The 22,863-nt window shown below is 39.7% G+C and overlaps 1 protein-coding gene across 2 annotated transcripts in view; it reads right to left on the bottom strand.

Moving 5' to 3' along the window:
* Positions 1-22,863, bottom strand: part of TGFBR3 (transforming growth factor beta receptor 3) — a 207,880-nt gene that overhangs the window by 70,991 nt on the left and 114,026 nt on the right. For both annotated transcript variants that reach the window (XM_078451688.2, XM_078451687.2), the window contains one exon: positions 6,125-6,262. In XM_078451688.2, the coding sequence (XP_078307814.1) occupies positions 6,125-6,262 (138 nt within the window). The remainder of the gene's footprint in view (positions 1-6,124; positions 6,263-22,863) is intronic.

The following is a 22,863-nucleotide window of genomic DNA, read 5'->3' as shown; positions in this document are numbered from 1 at the left end:
GTTAAGAAAAGGAAGGCCTGGACATGCGCTGTGGTTTAGGCTGTGCACGTCCCTTCCTAGAGTGGAGCTAAGCACACATCTGGGGCTATTTAACAACTGATTGGAAATTTTGCCTTCTGATTTCCAGTTAAATACTGGGCACAGGAAAACAAATAGCACTTGTTTTTCACTGAGCCTTGTCAGTCATCCAAACTGCAGTGCGGACCAGAGAACTGCCTGTGGTTTGGTGGCAGAGGCCCAAAAACTTAGACCTTTCCACCCCCCCCCCCCCAAGTGCAAGTAAAAGGAATAAACCAGATTTTGGCAACACCCGCCTCTTCACCTACCCCTCCCTTCTTCTCAGACACACAAAACTAGATTTTAAATATTAAGCCTGTAACTGGTATTAATTTACATTTTTCATTAGGATTAAATTTTGATTTGTTTTTATTCCAAAGCCAATAGCATTGCGTTTGGTTTCTCTCATTTTTTTTTTTTTTTTCCAACTGCCCTGCCCTGATATTTACTTGGATTTGCTGAAGAGGCAATGTTCAGATTACCATTTTCTGTTTCCAATTAAATTGGGATATAATATCTAACATTCATATTATCAACGAATCAGAGAGTTTAAAAGCTGAGAGGAATTTCAGAGACTGGCTAGTACCACCTCCTTACTTTAGAGATGAGGAAACTGAGGCCCAAGTAAGTGATTTTGCCCAATAATACAGAACTAGTTAGTGACAGAGCCACTTAGTGCTCAGGCCTCCTGGTACCCAGGCCAGGCTGTTAACCAGAAAGAAAAACCTGAATTACCTCTGAGTACAGCTGTCAGATAAAATACACAATAGCAAATTAAATTTGAGTTTTGGTTAAACAATGAATAATTTTTTAGTATGAATATGTCCCAAGTATCATATGGGCATACTGAAAAAAAAGTATTTGTTGTTTATTTGAAATTCAAACTTAATGGGCATCCTGTATCTCTCTTAACTCTGGAAACCTTATCTTAGAAACCAATATCCCCTCCCACTCCACACCTCCACTCAAACATATACATGTATACACACATTTCTTTCTTTTTTTAATGTCAATGGATGGAAAATACAAGTTGCAGCACAGTAATCCCAAGAACAAGTGAGATTGGAAGAAGTCGCTGCTTATTTCTCGAGGTTTCCTTACCTTAGATACCTTTCTTCCTTATAAGCATGCAAAGCAACTAAGCCTGACATTAAAAGGCTGCGTAAGGCCCCTGGATTAGACATTTTATGTGTCATCTTGAGATTTTCTGCTTGTCCCAAGGCTCTGAGTCTGTAGACCTTGCAGGAGAGCGCACTCAGGTTTAGAATAGAATAAAACAAGATTAGGGGCTCCTGGGTGGCTCAGGTGGTTAAGTGTTTGACTCTTGACTTCGGATCAGGTCATGATCTTACGGTTTGTGAGATCAAGCCCCACGTCAGGCTCTGCACTGACAGCACCGAGCCTGCTTGGGATTCTCTCTCTTCCCCTCCCCACTACAAGAGGGACAGAGACAGAGGGAGACAGGGAGAATCCCAAGAAGCCTCCATGCACAATGCGGCGCTTGAACTCACAAACTGTGAGATCACGACCTGAGCCAAAGTCAGACATTCAACTGACTGAGCCACCCAGGCACCCTGATCTCCATCAGTTGATGGATATTTGGGCTGTTTCTACTACTTTTTGGTTGTTAAGAATAATGCTGCTGAGAACATTTGTGGGTGATTTTTTTTTCTGTACACCTAGGTTTTGCCCAATTGTCTTCCAAAGTAGCATTTTACTTTACTGTTGGCGATTTATGAGGGTTCCAATTTCCCTAAATCCTCAATAACACTTGTCATTATCTGCCTTTTTTATTAGACCCATCCTAGTGGGTGTGAAGTGGCATCTCATTGTGGTTTTAAATTTGCATTTTCCTAATGACTAATGATATTGAACATCTTTTCACGTGCTTATTAGCCATTTGTGTTTTTTCTTTGTGAAGAATGTCTATTCAAATTGCATCATGTTTCTTAACAAAAACTAGTATTGTTATGATTTTTTTTTTTTAAGCAAACTCAGGTTGGAAGTTCAGATATTTATTGCCCCACTGAACTATGCTTCTTCTTCAAGGTGGAAATAATTGCAAAAATAAAAATCCTTCTAAGAGATTTTTCTTTGTAGTTTCAACATGACAGACTGAGAGGTTTAGGATTATTCTTATTTCTAATTGCACTGAGGGACAGCTCTAACCTACTCAATATTCTCTGGGCCATCCAGACACCTTACAGAAGAAAATCTATACAGCTGTGACAACTCCATCATGCATGTGTGTGTGCACGTGCATATACACGTGTGTGAGACTCGTACTCAAAGACTCACTGCTTGACAATGACACAATCACCCTTCATTCCGTTTCCTACATAACCAGAACAACCAGATAAAGGAACTACATTCCCAGAGGAAACTCAATCCCATTTTCTCCCTGCCTGACACGCTCCTTCTTGCCTGCACTGTGAAATCATAAGGAGGGCTGGAATGATTTGACAGAAAAAAAGCCAGACACCTTCATCAGACAGTATTAAAGTATAATATTTTTAGTCATTCTCATGGTGGCTGAGACATTCAGAGCAACACAAGTTCCTACTAACTAATTATGAAATGTTTCCCTTTTAAATTTGGGCATCTATAATAAATGCAGACATGTCAAGTTAAATTAAAACGTCATCTTGAACAGATGCGTAGATATCATTGCTTCATCTCTTCTCACCACCCTGCTTAAAAAAAATAAATAAAAACTAAGACAAAAATCAAAAAACAGAACTGTGTAGTGCTGTAACTTTACCTGGAAAGTAAAGATAGCTTTAAGACAGTAATGCAGGCACTACAGTAATACACATCTTAGACAAAGAATCAAGAGACGGCCTCTCTCCTCCACAACTCGGAGCTCTTTGGGTAACCTGGGAGGAGACAGTGATGGAAACGGCTAAGTCCCAGTGTCTGAAAGTCCCACAGGCCTTCTCATGTGTTTGTAAAATAATGTAACGGTCTTGTTTCTAAATTTGAACTCTTAGCTATTATACATGGATCAACAGACCTCATCCTTGGTGTGTCTGTCATCCAGCAGCAGACCCCTCTGCTGCAACGGCTGTCCAGTGGATGCACAGACCCTGAAATTCCTTTCCAGCAACACAGAGTAAGGGAAGAGCTTGCCTCTACCCTCTTCACCTCACACACTGTCAGGGAGAGCTACCTGGCTTGTGAGAGAGCTTGTATACCTCCTCCACGGACCTGAGAAAATGAATGAGCAACACATGTTCTACTTACTAGCTTTTCCAGGCCTTGAAGACATGTACAGATGGGAGAAAACCATTTTACCTAAAGAAAGCCTGCTGGATAATAAAGTAGAGTTCAAGTGTCCCAGAATGTAAATCCTTGGCTTCTCCCAATGCTGTCTCCCCTGTGTTGGTAATTTTAGGTTCATCACTTGATCTGCAATCTCCTTACATGGGATCAACTCCAAAGAGGGATGATGTTAAGTTGTTTAACTAAAACTGTCTCCTTTTTTAACTGTTAGTGCATTTTAAACTGATGGCCAAGACGCAGTTCTTATAGATCTTAAAATTAAAGCAAATAAATAATAACTAGGAGTAAGATACTTTCCATTATAACCCATTGAGTGGTAGGTTCATGAAGAATCCAGAAAGTGACCAGTACAACTATGATATATGTAGCCCTCACTTTTCATCTGGACCTATAGCCCAGAGAAATAGGAACTCCTTTTAATCTTGGATAAGCCAAGCTAGACATTTATAATTAGAAATATAAATATTTTATAATATATATACATATTATATATAAAACGAGGGGCTCAGTCAGTTAAGCATCTGACCCTTGATTTCAGCTCAAGTCATGATCTCATGGTTGAGATCAAGTGCAGCATCAGACTCAGTGCTGGGCGTGGAGCCTGCTTGGGATTCTCTCTCTCCCTCTCCCTCTTCCCCTATCCTGCTGTGTATGCTCTTTTTCTCTCTCTCTCTCTCTAAATAAACAAATAAAAATAGAAATTCAACATCTTTTCCAAGTGTTCTTTACTATGACTATTAATAAATAGCCACAACAACAACAGGTAATATCTATGAACGGGGTCAGGCACTGTATTAAACATGCTACATGTAATCTCTTTTAATCAAGATAATAACCCCATGATGCTGGGACTATTAATTTTCCTTTATTACAAGTGAGGAAAATCAGGCTTAAAGAAATAAAATAATTTGCCTTGAGTTACTATTTGGATTCAAAGCCGGGTGGGCAAAGCATTTACTCATAACCTGTCCATAACCTGCCCAGTGTGGTAGCCTCATGTAGCTACTAAGCACCTGAAATGTGGTTGGTATGCCTCAGGAACTGTATTTGTAATTTTAGTTAATTTAAGTTTTTTTAAGTTTTAAAAAAGTTTTCAAGTTTATTTATTTTGAGAGGGAGAGAGAGGGAACAAGAACAAGAACAAGAACAAGTAGGGCAGGGCAGAGAGAATCCCAGGCAGGCTCTGCACTGTCAGCACAGATGCTTAACCACCTGAGCTACCCAGGCGCCCCTAGTTATTTTAAATTTAAATAGCTCACCTATAGCTACTGTTTACAGTATTGCACAATATAGCTCAGCACTCTAAGGGCTAAATGCACATAAGACTTTATGATCATGGCTATTACTTACTATCACAAGTACCTTTAGTTACAAGAGATTGACAATGATTATGAGTATGAAGGAGCCAGTTTGGGGTAAGAGCTTCTTGTATAAGTCCTATCTGGGTTTGACAGAATGTCACTCAATTTGGTTTTGCCTGATGCTTCATCATGACCAGATCCAGGTTATGTGCATGTTTGGCTAGAATATAACATAAATGATGCAGGTTATCACATTTAAAGGCACACAATGTCCATGTGCACCATACTGGTGATGTTGATTTTGAAGATTTGGTTAAGGTACCGTTGGGTATCTCCACTATATATAGTTATTGTTTCTTCTTTTGGTATTAGTAAGTAATTTGGGTAATTTAAATAAAATATACAGTTCCTCAAACTCCCTCCACTTCTGCTACATTTAGCTTCTACTGATGACTCCTGCCCAATAAACTTTTACTATGATGATTGCAAAACCAGGAATTTCTAACTCCATTATCCTTCTATATCACTGATTGGCATCTGACTATAATGAAGAGCTGTCCCTTATCCCTCTTTACTCATTTATTTATCTACATATTAACTGTACTGATTATGGATTCCCACTTTATTCAACAGGTACCTTTGAGTTTTTAAGTGTATTCTTCAAATGTAAGTACAGATATGCTCATTATACAAGAAAAAGACTATTAACTGAGGTCTCTTTTTGTTTTGGATGCTTTGGGGCGATGAGGCTTAAAAGCCTAAGGCTCTGCAATTAAGGACATCAGCATGGAGCCCTAGCAGTAGACAATGTGAGTTATCACTGCGAAGGGCAGTGTTGCGCATCATCAGACATGATATCATACCCCAAAAATTCCATCCAAACAACCCATCAATTTCTCCACAACCAGCAAACTTGAATGTTCTGGCAAACTCAAAAGGACATGATTTACAAATAGTAGGTAATATTTGGATCTTTCCACAAGAGCTGGGTTCCAGCTTTTTTATAAAATACAAATGTTTTCATTTTGGAACTGGCTGTGTCACTCTCTCAACAAACAGATCCTCATATCAGAAAGTAGGCCTGTGTTATATACAAATAGAATGGGTTTGTGTGTATTTATTTTGCGGTCAGAGACCACACACCTAGTGGCTGTTTACAATGTTTACATTGCTCCTGATGCCACCAGAGGAGTCTCAGAGTGGAGACCAAAGCCCAGGCCACACAGAGTATGACTACAGGTCCTGCTCTAACGTGGAAACTAGACCAGATCCTCCATCCACAGTCAGACACACACGTGCGGTGTTTGTTTTCCGTGACTGCTTACCTACACTGCCCAAATACCACTAAGAGCATTCTTCCAATTTAATACACTGTGGACTCTGGTATTATTTCAATGAAATAAGCCTTTTAAAAACCCTTGCAAAGTTTTAGGGTCATTATATCCTTATGCTAAGGACACTTTGGGAAGGTTTCAAACACTTACCACGAAAAGTCTGGAGACCCCAACTGCCAGCCTCTCTGTCTTCAGATGCCAGACCAGGGGCTGTGGGGAGTTGAGCACAAACACGATAGGCTTGTGGTGAATGTGGACCGAGGAGATGGGATTTAGGTGCAGAGTGACCTAGGAAGCAACAGAAAGAGAAATCTTAACACTGACTTTCCATTAAAATCACATAGCACAGCATCTGGAATACTTTTCCACGGCTCACTATTAAAAGAAGCTATAAGGTAGTTTAGATTCTATGGATAAGATATACTAGGTTGAACTAGATGCTGCTGCCAGTATTTGACCAATTTTTACTACAAAAATGGCAACCCACACTAATCTCAACGAAAACATGATTCAGCTCCCAGTAATAGGGGAACACAAATAATCAGAACACTTCCCCCCCGCCAAAGTTAGCAAAGACAGATCAAAAGTTACCCTCCCTCAACACTGCCTTATCTTTCAAGTCAAATGATTAAGCTAAAAACTGGGATTACAGAATGCCATGGGATCATCCCTGTGGATCACCAGAGAAAGGACTTTCTTCTCTTCCAGGTGAGCACCAACCTCTAAAAAGTGAAGTGAGTTCTGCCAAAAAAAAGTGCTGAAAGCTGCAGGAAAGGGGCTGCCAAGGGGAGTTTTCATCAACCCAGCTATTAGCCTAAGGGGGCTTTCCAAAAAAAAAAATGAAGTATAGAGAACACACAGAATAAAAACTGACTGTATGCAGACCTGGTCCAAAACAAAAACAAAAACAAAACAGTGAAGAAAACCATGAGCCTGGATAAGAAAGCTGTGACCACTTTTGATAGTGGATCAAGGACTATTATAGGTTATCACTATCATCATTAACATCATCAAAAAGCACCTATGAGGACAGCTGGAAACAGTGGGTTCAACATCCTCCCGGAGCATACCAGCCAAGATAGGTCAACATGAACACAGAGAAGCAAAAGGGTGAATAAAGAAATACTGAACAGATGCTTTCATGAAGCATGTCTCATACTGGCTTTCTGTACAGAGGGGTGAAGCAAGACCCAAGAAGCACATATTTTAACAAGCTGAACTCACCCAAGAGCACCAGAAAGTGATGAGAGGGAAAGCACGAAAAATGACTTTAGCTGGCAAGACAGAGACTGAGTAATACACTGGGAATAACGGAACATCTCAGCCATAATCCTTATGAGCATTAAATGGCCTAGATCTATGATCTGAGTCTATACAGCCATTAGGGATAGAGCACTCAAAGCTGGACTATTTTACGTCTTCCAATGGCTGCTGGCCCACTTTGATCTCAACATATCTCTGCCTTTTATTGTAGGGACTGCCTTTGACACCAATGTCGCTTATCACAACAGCCTCTCAGGTCACTGATAATACAACTTCGAACTTTACTTTCAGTACCCATGCCTTAGCTTAGCACAGGGTAGGCACTTGGTGAGTACCAACTGGATATTTAATTCTCTAACTTCCAATGCCATGGAAGTACTTTATTCTATTAATAATTTACACTCTGGTGTATAATACCATCTCTATTCATTAACTGTTGAGCGTGTGTCTTAATCTCTGAAACAGACTGCAAACACTCAGTAGGCAAAGATATGTCTTACTATAATACTGTGCTGAAACAGAGGGTAGACAGTTATTTAAAGGATTGATTTACTACAGCAAATTTATAAATTTATGTTACCTAAAAGGTGAAAAAACTGAATATATTATTAATAGGTTCAAAGGGACGTAGCTAGCTAATTTATAGAAAAATTTCAGAACACAAGCAATACTATCATGACCTGTTTCTGCAACACAGCTAGGATCATCTTTACATTTGGCATATGCAAACTACTAAAAGCAGAGCACTAATGAAAAGTGATGTTGAGTACAGCTACAGCATAATAACACATTTCTTGGTTGTACAAACTCTACCTCACAGCATTTCACATAGCTGTCCGCATCTAGAAATAAACAGATCAATGGCCACTGTAAACAAGACAGGCTTGGGGCAAAGATTCAAACTGCAGTATTAACAGAGAGACGCACACTACAGAAAGCATATACTCTGGAAAATGAAGAAAGGAGAGATGAAGTCATTACTTGTACAAGAGTACCTGAAAAATTGCTAAGAAACACTCTGTCATGAACAGTATGTGTCAGTAAAAAGTTTCCAGATTTATTCCTTCCAAACTGTTTATTGAGCACCATCATGGCACGAAGAATAGCCATGGGTATCCACAGAGGGATGTCAACTCTTTTTCTGTTAATTTTCTTTGCAGCCCTCTGGCATACCACTCTTGAAGTGTGTAGATAAAATTGAAATAAATATATATCTCAAATGAACAAGAATTAAAAAAAAAACTTAGGAAATGAAAAGAAAAATGTGTATGAGACAGATATTGGTGCTGGGGTCCAAAATCTTCCAGATGGTCAAAAGTGTCGAGGCCTGGCTCACACAATCAAGGAAAGATTTCTAGGAGCCACAGCTCTGAGCTTTCCTGGAAACGGCTCCCTCTTCAATATGTGGCAGCGTCTGGCCAAGATGAATCCCCGACTCTGGCACACAGGACCCAGGCAAAGCCCCAAAAACCATCTGGCAAAGAAGAATTCACACTATGATTGGGAAATTAAAAGAAAAATACTCAATACGTTTTTTAAAAGATCATTTGGCATGAACAAAGAGTCCCCCAAGCACCCACTCACCTAATCCCTCAACAACCTTCTTCTACTGGAATAAATCTTGCTGAAGGGAATACAGAGGACAACCAAAAACAACCAACAAAAGAATGAAGGTATAAAAGCTCTCCGAATGGTGGGGAGAACATACCCGGAATATCTCTGAAAGAATTCCTGGCTAAGGTGCCTACTTTCTCTCAGGCTGGAAAAAAAAAAAAAAAAAAAAAAAAAAAAAAAAAAAAAAGCCAAGGAAAAAACAAAATCCTCTTTAGAACCCATTGTAACTTAGGATAGACTACAGTTACAAGGATAAGAACATTCTGCTAAAGGTTTTCTTGGGTAAATTACTGCCCCATGATCATGGTCTCACGACCAGAGCTGAGGCAGATGACAGCAAAGAAACAGCTGTGGAGAAATGATACAAGTGGGTATCCAATGATTTCCAGCTTGGCAATCCAAACAGTAGTTATAAGGGTTGATTCTCAATCCTATGTTAAGTCTACATGAAAGTAAGAGTCACCACTTAGTCCATGGTCTTCATAAGAAATAAACTAAACCTAGGGGCCATGTGGCTGTGAAGGCAAATGGGACTAAAGGGGATGCATCCCAAATGAGGGAACAACGACTAGTCTGTAAATAGGTGGCTTCTGTGTTCATCTTCGGCAGTAATAAAGCATTTGAGAACTTAATGCAAGATGCACCACACACAGAAAAACACATATGTGCACTACATTTTGCAAGCAAAGTCAGAGAAAACACAGTCACTACAGGGCCCATGAATTCCAGGTTAAGTATCCATTAAGTCAGGTTAAGGAGTCCACCGTAGAAGAGTAGGAACATTCTAAAGGCAGGAACAGAAACAAAATGACTCCATGTAATTAAACTAGAGATTATACCTGTGGTTTTAACATGTCATCCTCTCAGAGAACGAACTTACTAGATGACAATTCAGAAATAAAACACTTGTACATGCAGTTTCTGGGGATTCAGTGACCTCTTAAAACCATACTTTGACCACAAAGTGGTCCATAAAGCCTTGTCCAAGAGTTTTTGCTCTAACCATGTTTGTCTCAACAGTGCTGCATTTCAGTCTTCCTCACGGTGTGAGAAAATGCAAGTAAGTCTAATCTGTCACATCCCATATGTAGACATTGTCCCTCATACATTGCTGATCTCCCCTAAATGAATAAAAGCTCACTGGTTCTGAGCTAAGAGAATGCTAATCTGTTCTATGGCATCTATTTATACTAGGTCTACTGAGGTTATCTGTGCACTTTAACTACCAGATGTAATTAATGTATTTCTCCTATTTTATAAAGAAATGCAAAGTAAATCTTTTCTGAGTACTTTCCTGGGGAATCTGAATACAATTTTGACCAAAATCAAGGCCAACTCCAAGGAGCATAAAGCCCCCAAGTGGAAAGACAAACTTCGTATCTCTCACTTAGGAAAATTGTCCTTGTCCACGTTATGACCAGAAAACAATGACAATTTTCTCTGGACCTTATTAGGGTGAAGATCTCTCAGTTTTCCAAAAATTATCTTTTTTTTTTTTAAGTTTATTTCTTTTGAGAGAGACAGAGACAGTGTGAGTGGGGGAGGGGCAGAGAGAGGGAGAGAGGATCCCAAGCAGGCTCTGAGCTGCCAGTGCAGAGTCTGACATGAGGCTCGAACTCACAAAACTGTGAGATCATGACCTAAGCTGAAACCAGGAGTTGGACACTTAACCGACTGAGCTACACAGGTACCCCCCAAAATGATCTCTTATAAGCAAAAACTATATATTGTCTCAAACTTTGTAAATCACTTCATGGAAATGAATTATGTACTTACAGGAAAGAAAAAAATCTCTACTCTCTTTATGGAAAGATGCCATATGAAAATTGTTTTGAATTTCTAAGGGTTCACAGTAGAGATGCAAGGTAGTTCTATCATAGTGACTTCAACATTTTCCTGTTAGACACCCTCCCCCCCACTCATGGTGTTTTTAAAACAAACATAAGGAAAGCCAGCAAAACAACTGATATGAGAGTCTAACAGCTGTCTGATTTTGCTAAAGTGTCAGTGAGGTTCCTTTTCAACATTTCTGATTCTTGTAACAGTCCCTATGGACCTATGAAACAATGAAGTCATCCAAACCACTACCAGAGAGACTCCTGTTCTCTAAAAACAGACCAAATGCTCTGAAATGAAAGATCCAATAATCAGTTTACAAGTAGATAGATAAGAAAAGAACTCTAGCAGTGTGTCTATAACCAAGACCCATAAAATCACACCTTGGTCTGTATATAGCCATCATCTATCCCCTCTTCAGAGGTAAGGAGACATCCACTTAGCAACAGTGTTGGTAGTAACTGAAAACATCCTGAATCTGGGTCTCATAGCACCCATAATTTACACAGACGTACAATGAGACACAAATCTATTTCAGGATGCTGAGGTACCACAGCTGAACTCAAATTTCACTTCTATTTGGGCAATAGGACTTTTAGGAGCTCAAATCTGACCCGAGATGCATCCAAAATGTGCAACCAATTGCTGTGAATGGGAAATAGTAGTTAGTTGCTGCTGCGGTGTTTGAAAATATGTTCTGGTCTAAGGATCCCCTACAGCTGACATTTTATTTGCCGTCGCTTATCTTCTGCCATTTGGGAATTGGTATAAAAAGATTCCCTTAAGGAAGGGAAACAAAAATAAAAACAGGGAGGGGGACAAAACAGAAGAGACTCATAAATATGGAGAACAAACTAAGGGTTACTGGAGGGGTTGTGGGGGGGGGGGATGGGCTAATTGGGTAAGGGGCACTAAGGAATCTACTCCTGAAATCATTGTTGCACTATATGCTGACTAATTTGGATGTAAATTTTAAAAAATAAAAAATAAAACAAGTTAAAAAAAAAGATTCCCTTAAAATATTCTTGGAGGGGTGGCTTTGGACCTTTAAACATTTTTCCTTATTATATTATTTTCACATTTCTCTGAATTTCTAGAAAAACATTAATCAGTTGGTGCTGAATTCAAAGAATCTTGACCCCTTTCGTGTCTCTACCCTCACCCAGGAAGTCAACTGGCCATTCTCTCAGCACTAGGGTCAGAGATTTCACATTGCTACGGCAAATGATAGCGAGCTCTTTTTCCCAATGGTTTTGTCTTAAAACCATTTAACATGATGAGAGGGATACAGCAACTCAATTCCAAAACTAATTCCTCCCCCTAAAAACAAGGACAGGATTCAGGATTCCCTGGGAGCTTCTGAAAATAATCTATTATGACCACAAAACAGGGGGAAAAAAAAAAAACTAAAATAAAAGTCTGAAATCTGATGCAGAAATAAGCCTGCCCTCTCTGCTCTATATTTTGAATGCCCTGGAAAAATACTCGGAACTAAATTTGGGTTGGGGGTTGAGGGACAAGAGCTGATATAAACAGAAGAATATTTCTGAAACTACAGGTCATGGCCCTCTAAAGGGGTCCTGGGAGAGTTGCAAGGGGATTCCAGAGACCCTGGCCCTTCCTTCCCAGAGTAGCCCGCAACTCAGTCACTATGGGGGAGAGAGGCAGGGAAAGGGGGGACCGTGGATGTGGGCATGCTCCGGGATAGAAGCGCTGTGGGAACCCTCAGCAGGCCACTGCTGATGGCAAGTCTAACACTGGACTGGCACTTTTCCATCATCCTTTAGTATTAAGTATCTGCCATCTGAATATCTTAGTGTATGTCATCAACCCACCATAGCCTTTTAGGATTCTGGCCTTCAGCATCTTCCTGCCAGCCCCTGGTCAGACAGGTGTGTCCAGCTCAAAATCAGTAAAATCCTTCCCTATCCGCACACAGGCTGGAGGAACAGTGCTCCCACAGACCATGCTCATGTTACTACCTCTGTGTTGCACTACAATAATCTGTTTAGACATTTGTCATTTACACACACACACACACACACCCTGTGAAATCCTCAAGGCATTCTTCAAGGGCAGAACCTGAGTCACACTCATTTCTGCATGCTTGGGCCTAGCACAGAGCTGAACATCCAGCAAGTAGTCAACAACTTTTCTGAAAGAATAAATAAAAGTTACTCATGAAATGTGCTTCAAATAATGGTTACAGAGTCATACTGTCATGGTTTTCTCGCCAAAAGGGGTGAGGGTGAATCTAGTAAAGAGAATGTTAACTTTCACTATCATGTTTGACTTGAACTTTAAAACACAGTTGAGAAAAGCAGATTCCAACTCATGCTACCAAAACAAATGGCCGTGGCTGCTGGGAATATATGTTGGGGGGATCTCCAAGGTCACGCCTAGGCTTTGTGACCCTAATCATCATCCTCTGCTGTGTGTACAGCACAAGGCAGAGCAGCACTTATGCCATGTCTGGGGACCACACTAGGCAAACAAACAAACAACACACGTTTGTTATTTTGTTATCTTTAACAGTTATGAATATACAAATAGATAAAATGTGAAAAAGCCTTTGGAGCAGGTTTTCCTTCTCAGGGATAAATAACAAAGAGAAGAAACTTTGACCAAACGTTCTACCCTCTCTTAGAGCACAGAATTTTAAACACTCTTCATTTAGGCAAAGAAGTGTGTGAAAATCATCAGAAAGTACAATTCTAGACAATAGTTGTGTATTTAACACTACTATTATAACCAAGTACTACATGTACTACACAAATGTATTTCCTTTCAACTTCTACTTTTTATAATGGGCTTGGAACTGTTTTTGCTACTTAACTGTTTAATAAACCAGTATTTTGACATGATATGTCTATAATAATAAGATGTCAGAATGGCCAGCTTGTCAATACTGTGGTGAACTGAACTACATAATAAAGAGAATCACTGAGGTGACCAAGGGGAGCTAATTTAAAAAGTAGGCATAGCAAGAAGCCAATTCTCACATGATCTGAGTGCTGAATTAATCATTTCCACCTGCCAACTGCGGTCATAGATCTCAGTAAAGATTGCTGCTTAATCACCCTCTTAAAGTTAGTGAATTTGTAATAGCAAAAAACACAAAATGCACTGGTGTTCAGGCAGTGATTTAAGATGCGTTAAGCTTTATAAAAGGAGAACACCTGGATTCCCCCAGACTAGTACATTAACCTGAAGCTGGTAAAGAACTGTGAATGGGCATACAATGTCACCTTTTCAGCACAAAAGAGAAATCTGGAGAGGAGTAATTACTGAGGCATGGACTTCAAACACTGCATTTGTGTTTCTGTTGTTAATATGAATAACAGTGAGAATAGGGACAGCCATCATCATTGTTTTCCAAGGAAAGACATAGGCAAGTCCATGAGCCTTCTACTGGGTAAAGATTTGCCATCAGAAGAGATTCTGTCTAATTATCTAATTATTTCCATTTTAAAGGTGAAGAAGCTGGTGCTGAGAGGTAAAAAATTTTCCCAAAGTCATATGGCCAGAGAGTGGCAACGCTAGGGGTAGAGTGAATATCTCCCATTGTCCTTCACTTTTTTTCTCCCTACTTTCCCACTGTACCTTAACCTTCAGTGTTGGCCTTGAGGCCAAGAAGAGGATAGCAGCCTACTCTATAGGAGTAAGAGGCAGGAATGATTTTGCTCCTGGAAAAGAAAAGATCAGGAAGAAAGGAAGGGCAATGAGTTGTGAGCAAGATGATGGGAAGCTAAGCACAAGCTGGGAGGTAAGTGAAACTCCACAGGGATGGGTCAACAAGCATTTTTATGAACTGTGAAGTCTGCACTGCCAGCTAAAGTTGTGAGTTGCTTTGATGTAAATCCTCCTCTATCTCCTCTACAAAAGCTTTAGTAATGCTCACTGTAATTCTCATGAACGAATGCACTGTGGAACTCAAAATGGCGTTAGCTGCATTTCACATCTGAGCGAATCAGCTGTATCCCAGACCACATGTAGAATTGCAAAACCAGGAAGTGGACAGGGCCATGAGAACTTTAAAGCTCTGGCAGTCTGCAAAAATATACCCACTGTATTTCTACAAGTCACTGAATTAGCAGAGGTGCGACTAAATCATTCCTTGAACTCCAGGGGCTCCTGGTTGATATGTGGATTAGACCAAATTACTCTCTAAGGAAACTAAATTCTGGTCAGGGTAGAAAAGCCTTGGGAATTCTGTAAAGTCTGGTTTCCTTTGAAAACTCTAACAAAAACAACTCCTGAAGTTCACAGTACCAGCCCCCTAAGGATATTCTGGTCTCATCCAGCCAGGTTATGATTTTAAGTGGAAATGTTTTTCAAGGAACTTTAGTTTCAACGTTACATGGTCTATCTTGAGAAAGAGAGAAATAACCCAGAAGCCAAAGTGGGGAGAACATATTATCATTATGTGTTTTGGGAGCATTTTTCCTGAAAACAACAACAACAACATTATTTTCTTTGATTGAATGTTCCACTATCTTTCAGAGGCATGGAATTTTAAATGCTTTTAATTCAGGCAATGAACTCTGCCAGAAAAGTCTAATTGACAATAGAACAAATTCAGTTTGCAGTATTTACATTAGAGTACAGTACTTTTGCCTATTTTCCTCCACACAATCAATTTTCCTTGAGTCCTGCAGTTTCAGGGTAAGACCTGTGATCACAGAAGTAAACAGAAAGTTGCCAAAATATGCATACAGAATTTGGCATGTTATAGTTAAGTGTTTGAGATGGAATAATATCTTCTAAAGCCAGTATTGAAGACAGCATTAAAAGCAGTTCAATACACTTGTTCTAACTGGAAAGGGCTAAAGCTACAATAAAGATCAGGATACCTGGTAACAAATCTATTGAAGTTTCTCTCTATCTTCAAATACTGATTAATACCCTAAAGGGAAAAAGGGAAATAAAAACTAAAAGAAAAAAGGAAAAGACCTAAGTCATAGAAATAATATTCCTTAACTAGATCAAGAATGGTCCTGTCAAAGGGCGCCTGGGTGGCTCAGTCGGTTGAGCATCCAACTTCGGCTCAGGTCATGATATTACGGTTTGTGGGTTCGAGCCCTGCATCAGGCTCTGTGCTGACAGCTTACTCACAGCCTGCAGCCTGCTTCAGATTCTGTCTCTCCTTCTCTCTCTCTCTGCCCCTCCCCCGCTCATGCTCTGTCTCTCTCTGTCTCTCAAAAATAAATAAATGTTAAAAAAAAAATTAAAAAGAAAAAGAATGGTCCTGTCAACATTTATTTACAGATAAATCAACACCGAGTGCCATGGCACCAACTAGCAATGGATTTTATGTCAGAATGAAACAAGTACAAATTCTAACCCAGCCATTTTCAAGTTATAGAGTTAATACTATCCAGCCATTCATTTCCCAGTAATAAAGATACTGTAATCCTGTCAAAACCATACACACAGTCAGCAAATTTAAGGCCTGATAAACCAATTTATATTATTGGGAATTAGTGAATGTGTAGAGAAACAGAAAGAAAAAGGGATGACAGCAATTCATTTTCAATACAATAACCAAAATTGTTCCCCCTTTTGACATCGAGAAATATGGAGTACTGCCTTCACATATGAAAATACTAACAGTGTCTTAACTTTTTATATATAATCTCATTTCTTATGAGATTTATGGGAATGAGGGAAAAAAGGTTCTAATCTCTGAACTTTACTCAGCGTATTAAACATGTAAGCTTTAGATGTTTATAAGTACAGCAACAGCGCCTGTATTTAAAGAGAATTTCAAAGTATTACAAAGGCTTAGTTTCTCATTTAAATGCAGAAGGTACAAGTTACTTTTTCTTAATACACCTCTGAAGAAATTTTCCAATTCTAACCAAAGTCTGGAAGGTCCTAAAAGATACCAAGATCAAACAACTTAAGCTCTGTTTCATAATTCAGTCAAGTCCCAAATGCCTATTAAGTCAACAGCTGCTAGCGTTCTAATTCTCATTTTCAGCAAAACTACCATAGTCTACCATTCTGTTTCTGACTCATTCTCTAATGAGCAGTAAGTAGAACCAAAACGGGAAAAGTAGAAGCATGGGGGCGGGGGGGGGGGGGGGGTGCATTACAAAATACTCAGACCTGGATTATACATTTAAGTATTACAAAACTACTAGGATTTTGTAAGAATAATTAAGACTCCTTGCCATTCATGATGCTTGGGCAGAAATAAGAAACTTGATCCATCATAATGACAAATCTCTCTATAAAAATGCGATTAAAAATTTTTAAATTATACCTGACACACAATGTTACATTAGTGCACAACACAGTGACTTGACAACTCTATAGCTATGCTATGCTCATCCCAAGAGTACCTACCATCTGTCATCAGACAATGCTGTATCAATACCGTTGACTGTGTTCCCTATATTGTACATTTCGTCTCCATGACTTATTCATCCCATAACTGGAAGCCTGTATCTCCCACTCCTTTTCACCCATTTTGCCAAACCCCCACCTTCTCCCTGTTCTGCCAGCAACCTCCAGTTTGTTCTCTGTATTTACAGGTCTGATTGTGCTTTTTGTTTATTTATTCATCTATTTTGTTTTTTAGACTCCACATATGAGTGAAATCTTATGGCATTTGTCTCCCTCAATGTGACTTATTTAACTTAGCATGATACCCTCTAGACCCATCCATGTAGTTGAAATGTCAAGATCACACTTTTTTTATGGCTCAAGACGGTGTGATACACACACATACAACAGAATATTACCCAGCCATAAAAATGTGATTCAAAACAAGCAAATGTGACATATCCATACAATGGAATATTACTTAGCATAAAAAGAATAAAGCACTGATACATACTACAACACAGATGAACTTTGACAGCATATGTGAAGTGCAAACGCCAGACACAAAAGACCACATGTTGTATGATTATATTCGTATGAATATACGAAAAGGTCCAGAGCAGGCAAATCCCGAGACAGAAAGCAGATTAGTCATCACTAGGACCTAGGGATAGGGGAGAATAAAAGTGACTGCTAATTGTTCTGGTATTTCTTTTTGGAGTGAAGAAAATGTTCTGGAATGAGACAGTGGTGATGGTTGCACTGCATTGTGAATGTACAAATGCCACTGAACTATACACTCCAAAAGGGCTAACATGGTAGCCCTTGGCTAACATTTTACTATGTTTTCACCACACACCAAAAAAATGTGGTTTGAACTTACACATGGGATGAACCAGACTAACTCTTCAGTTTCAAACCTCACCTGGAAAGACTGTCACGTGATACAAGGAACTCAGTTTATCTCAGAAGAGCTGAAAGGTCCCATCAATCCTCAGGATTTCCTTCATCTAAGACAGTCAAGGCTAAGTCACACACTAAGCTATCTTCAAATGGGAACGTGTTTCCTATGCATTTTTTTTTTCATTTATTCAAACAGCATTAGTTAGGCACCCTATGATGTGCCAGGCACCATGACAATTATTTCTATTAATGTTGACAAAAGAAGATGAGTAGGACACAGCCTATCTTTCACCAATTTCCTCACAGTCCAGAGGAAAGCCAGACACACGAAAAGATGATTGTAACACAACACAAGACTGAGATATGTCCAGGCTGTGTGGGGGAGGGAAGAGGATGTCAAGGGTCAGGAGAGGCAACAAGCAAGCAGGACAAATCAAATCCAAACTTCTATGTAACAAACATCCAAAATCTGTCAACATGATTGATCTTCTGGTTTCTCCCCTCTTCCCAATGTCCAGAACTACTTGGATGGGCTGTATGACCACTTGTCAGAGATATTTTAGAAACAAAATTCACAAGCTAAGTATAAGCCTGACTGGATGAGCACTAAGACCCCTTCCGACCCTAGAGTCTAGGAATTCTGTGATTAAATTATTGAATACTTTGCTTGAGACTTTCAGAATCGCTTTATCCACTCCCTATTTCATTTCTTCCCTAAAGAAGTTTGCTTAAGTTTGTTTTTAAAAATCCATATACACATAGGGGCACCAGCGTGGCTCAGTTGGTTGAGTGTCCCCGACTCTGGATTTCAGCTTAGGTTATGATCCCAGGGTCATAGGATCAAGACCCGTGTCCACACCCAGTCTGGAGCCTGCTTAAGATTCTCTCTAAAATAATTTTTAAAATTTAAATAAATAAATAAATAAATAAACAAACAAACAAATAAATAAATAAAATCCATATATTTAATAAGCAATACTGTAAAGTCCTCAAGAGTATTTCTCAATAGTAATAATTTCAAAAGAAAATGATACTAGGATAGAGCAAATCTGTCAGGGAAGTGAGGAGAGTTACAAAGAGTTCAGAATCCTACTGTGGTAGGTTCTGACCACATCTGTCTTGGTGTATATATGTGAGTGTGTGGAAGCCTATTGTCTCCTGCTTAAGGGCCCAGACTCTAAAATTAGAAGTAGCTTTGAAAAAGCCATTATTCTTCAAAATTTATTAAATTAAATCCCCCTAACCTTAAAAAAGATCAGTGCAATCACACAAAACTGTTGAAGTTAGATAATTTATACTTATTACAAAGTTATGGTTAACTCAATGTGATAGAAAATTTTATTATTCTCTCAAAGAAAGATGATGAAACTCAAAATTTTCAGTCCATTACAGTTGGATAGTATTCTAAAATATCCTTGTTTTTAGAATAGAGAAATCTGGGGCGCCTGGGTGGCTCAGTCAGTTGAGTGTCTGACTTCGGCTCAGGTCATGATCTCATGGTTTGTGGGTTCGAGCCCCGCATTGGGCTCTGTACTGACAGCTCAGAGTCTGGAGCCTACTTTGCATTCTGTGTCTCCCTCTCTCTCTGCCCCTCCCCCACTCATGCTCTGTCTCTGTCTCTCTCGGTCAAAAATAAGTAACATTAAAAATTTTTTTTAAAAAAGAGAGAAACCTGATAAAGTCAAAGTCATCATCAGATACCACCTCCTTAAGCAAACAAACTTTTTAACCTGGGCTAACAAGTAGCAAAACTATACAATTTGTGTTTCTTCTCCTATTAATTTTCCACTCACCATGGGAGGTTCCCAATAAGCACTGAGAAAAAAAATATGGGTGATGTGCCAAGTAGATGCTGTCCCTCTTAGGACAGTTAATGACCAGATATTTCATGGGGAAGGGGGAATCTTATATCAGCCTCAAGCTACTCTAAGAACATCTTAGTGTCTGAAAGACTGCCTTTTGATTACTTTATGGCTTACTATGGAACCCAAAAAGTGAAATCAGCACAGGATGGACACTTGCATCAAACTCCCTGTGTTGAACCCCAGCTCCATTCCTTACCTGTCTGACCTTGTTTATATAAAAACCAGGATAACAGTACCTGCCTTTTACAGTTATTATGAGAAAGAAATGAGTTAAAATTTAAATGAATTAAAGCACTAATATGCTTGCCCATAGTTAAGAATTTATGTACTACAGAAAGGCCTTCACCAGATTTTAGGAACGTTGCACAGTCATCACCCGAGGCATCACGGAAAGTTTCTCCTATAACAATGGATTACCTCAGCCTTCTCAAACCCTTTCCCTTGTGGAGTGCTCTCCATTCACTACTCTGGAACCCACTCCTACCAGAGCTCTTTATATAAAGTAGACGTACTGCTCTACTGTGGTTTGGAAATTCTCAAGGACAAGCTGTATGCAAACGCAGCAAATAAGACCTCTAAGTTCTGTTTAGAAAGAGGTAACGGTATGTATTAACATAATTTAATTATAGTTCTGGGCGCCAGGGTGGCTTAGTTGGTTAAGTATCTGACTCTTGATTTCAGCTCAGGTCATGATCTGAAGGTTCAGGAGTTCAAGCCCCCCATTGGGCTCTGCACTGACAGTGCAGAGCCTGCTTGAGATTCTCTGTCTTCCTCTCTCTGCCCCTCTCCTGTTCACAATCTCTCTCTCTCTCTTGCTCGCTCTTTTTCAAAAATAAAATAAATAAAAACATTTAAAAAATAAAATCTCCTTTCCATTTCCAATTTAAAAAAATTACAGTTTCATTTTCATACGGGATCAAGTTTATTTACCTCACAGAAAAAAATGGCATGTCCTTTAAGAAGTTTTCTAGTTATCAGTGCCCTCAGAAGAAGGAAGCTCTTCCCAGTGAATGCTCCTGACCTCCGTCCAAACGATCTTTCTCTTAGAGCACAGAGCACCTGCTGCCTTGTTTTACATCAACTTTGTATATATCAACCATCTAAGAGGAGGGTTTGGGACTTGTCTTTTTATTACCTCAGGGTCTAGTCTAATACCTGGCATTTAGTAGGTCCTACATAAGTATTTAATGATGAATGAATGAATGAATGAATGAATGAACAATCAATAAGCACACTTTAAGGCATTATTTAATCTCTTCCAAGATCTATGTTTTCTTCCAAGTTGGCCAGTGTCCCCTGGAACTCGATCCTTTGGGTCACTCTGCTTTCCTTTCTAAATTACAGGCAGTTTGACCTAGTGTTAACAGCAGTGACTCAGAGCCATTTGGAATCTCAGTTCTCCACTTACCAGCCTTGGGACCTTGAACATGTTAAGACTCCATGGGCATCAGTTTCATTGACTATAATGTGGGGATAATACCTGTGCCTATTCCATCAGATGTCAAAGGATTAAACATGCCATATGTGGAAAGCACTTAAAACAGTGACTGGCACACAGTAAGTGCTCTTCTAAATGTAGCTACTATTACTTCTACCCTCTAAAATCATGGCTATTTTTTTTCCATTCCCTTGGTTCCTATGGAAAGAAGGTCTTGTCTATATTGTCCTCCACTGAGACGAAAGGTCAAAATAGCTTTCCTCACAGTCCTGCAAACACCAAACTGCTGGCATCCTTGGACTGAGCCCAAACCCTCTTCCTAAACCAACTTCTCCTCTCCAAGCACACACAAGCCCCATTAAGCTTTTCCTTTGCCACCACTCTTTCTTCCCCACCTGGCAACTCTATAATGTCATCAACCATCCTCCCTAAGTTCTTACTCATATCATTATCATGACCAACATCTCCACGGCTTACTAAACTCTGGCTTCAGCCAGCCTTGGAGATACTTCAAAGTTCCCTATGATTTGCAAGAAGGACAAGGGAGTTGCTTGTTTGGAAATAATATAACATGTCCTGAATGAGATGCCCTATTTCCACGTATTTGTTTATTGACCACTCTCCGGCCTGCAACAAGCTCAGTGAAGACCTCTACCAGATACGATACCAAAAGGTTGAGACAGCTGCAAAGGTTTCTGTTTCCCTGGAGATGGAGTTTCATGGAAGGCTAAGAATCACCACAGCAACCAGACTACAAAAACAGTCCGTGGGCTTCAGCCCCATAACTCTGGTAAAGCAATTTGTACTCCGTGAAAAGGCTGGGGCACAGAAGTTGAAAAATGATCAAAGTAAACACTGCTTTTCAAGCACCATTTTGTTGTGCTGATTTCAAGGCATCAAGTCACAGCATCAAAGTTCTGTTATGAAAGATGCACATCAAGTGCCAGGGATTTGCTGGGCTGAACTAACTGCTCTGGTGCGAAGGTCTAGAGATAAATTCATAGCACATTTTCCAAAACAACCATTTCAAATTTGCTCTGAGAGCAGACCAGGGTAAAAATGTATACCATTATATCAAGTTACCCTGCCCATGCTAGAACAGCTGTTGATCCCAACCCTGGATTTAAAAGACAGAGAAAGAGGGAGCGGGGGGAGAAGGAGGGCAAGAGGTTTTTCTGATAAAAACCTTAGACTTCATGCCATATTGACCTTACATGGACTAATTCCTTTCTATAAATTTAAGAAAAAAATAATCTAAACCTCATTTAACACTAAATAAGAAAACAACCTGTTCTAGGGTCTCTAATTTAATAATCTATGCTACAGTTTGGTGTTTGTTTGTTTGTTTTTAATGTTTGGGGTACCTTGATGGCTCAGTTGTTTAAGTGTCTGACTCTTGATTTCAGCTAGGGTCATGATCTCAGTTTGTGGGTTCAAGCCCCACATTGGGCTCTGTGCTGATAGTTGGGAGCCTGCTTGGGATTCTCTCTTTCTCTCTCTGCCCCTCCTCTGCTTGCACTTTCTCTATCACATGTACACGTGGGAAAGGGGCACAGAGAGGGAAAGAGACAATCCCAAGCAGGCTCCCCACTGTCAGCATAGAGCCCAACACGGGGCTCGATATCACAGTTCTGTGAGAT

Source organism: Panthera onca, chromosome C1 (assembly GCF_046562875.1).
Source record: "Panthera onca isolate mPanOnc1 chromosome C1, mPanOnc1 haplotype 2, whole genome shotgun sequence".
In the NCBI taxonomy this organism is placed as follows: domain Eukaryota; kingdom Metazoa; phylum Chordata; class Mammalia; order Carnivora; family Felidae; genus Panthera; species Panthera onca.
This window is presented reverse-complemented; position numbering and strand designations above follow the sequence as displayed.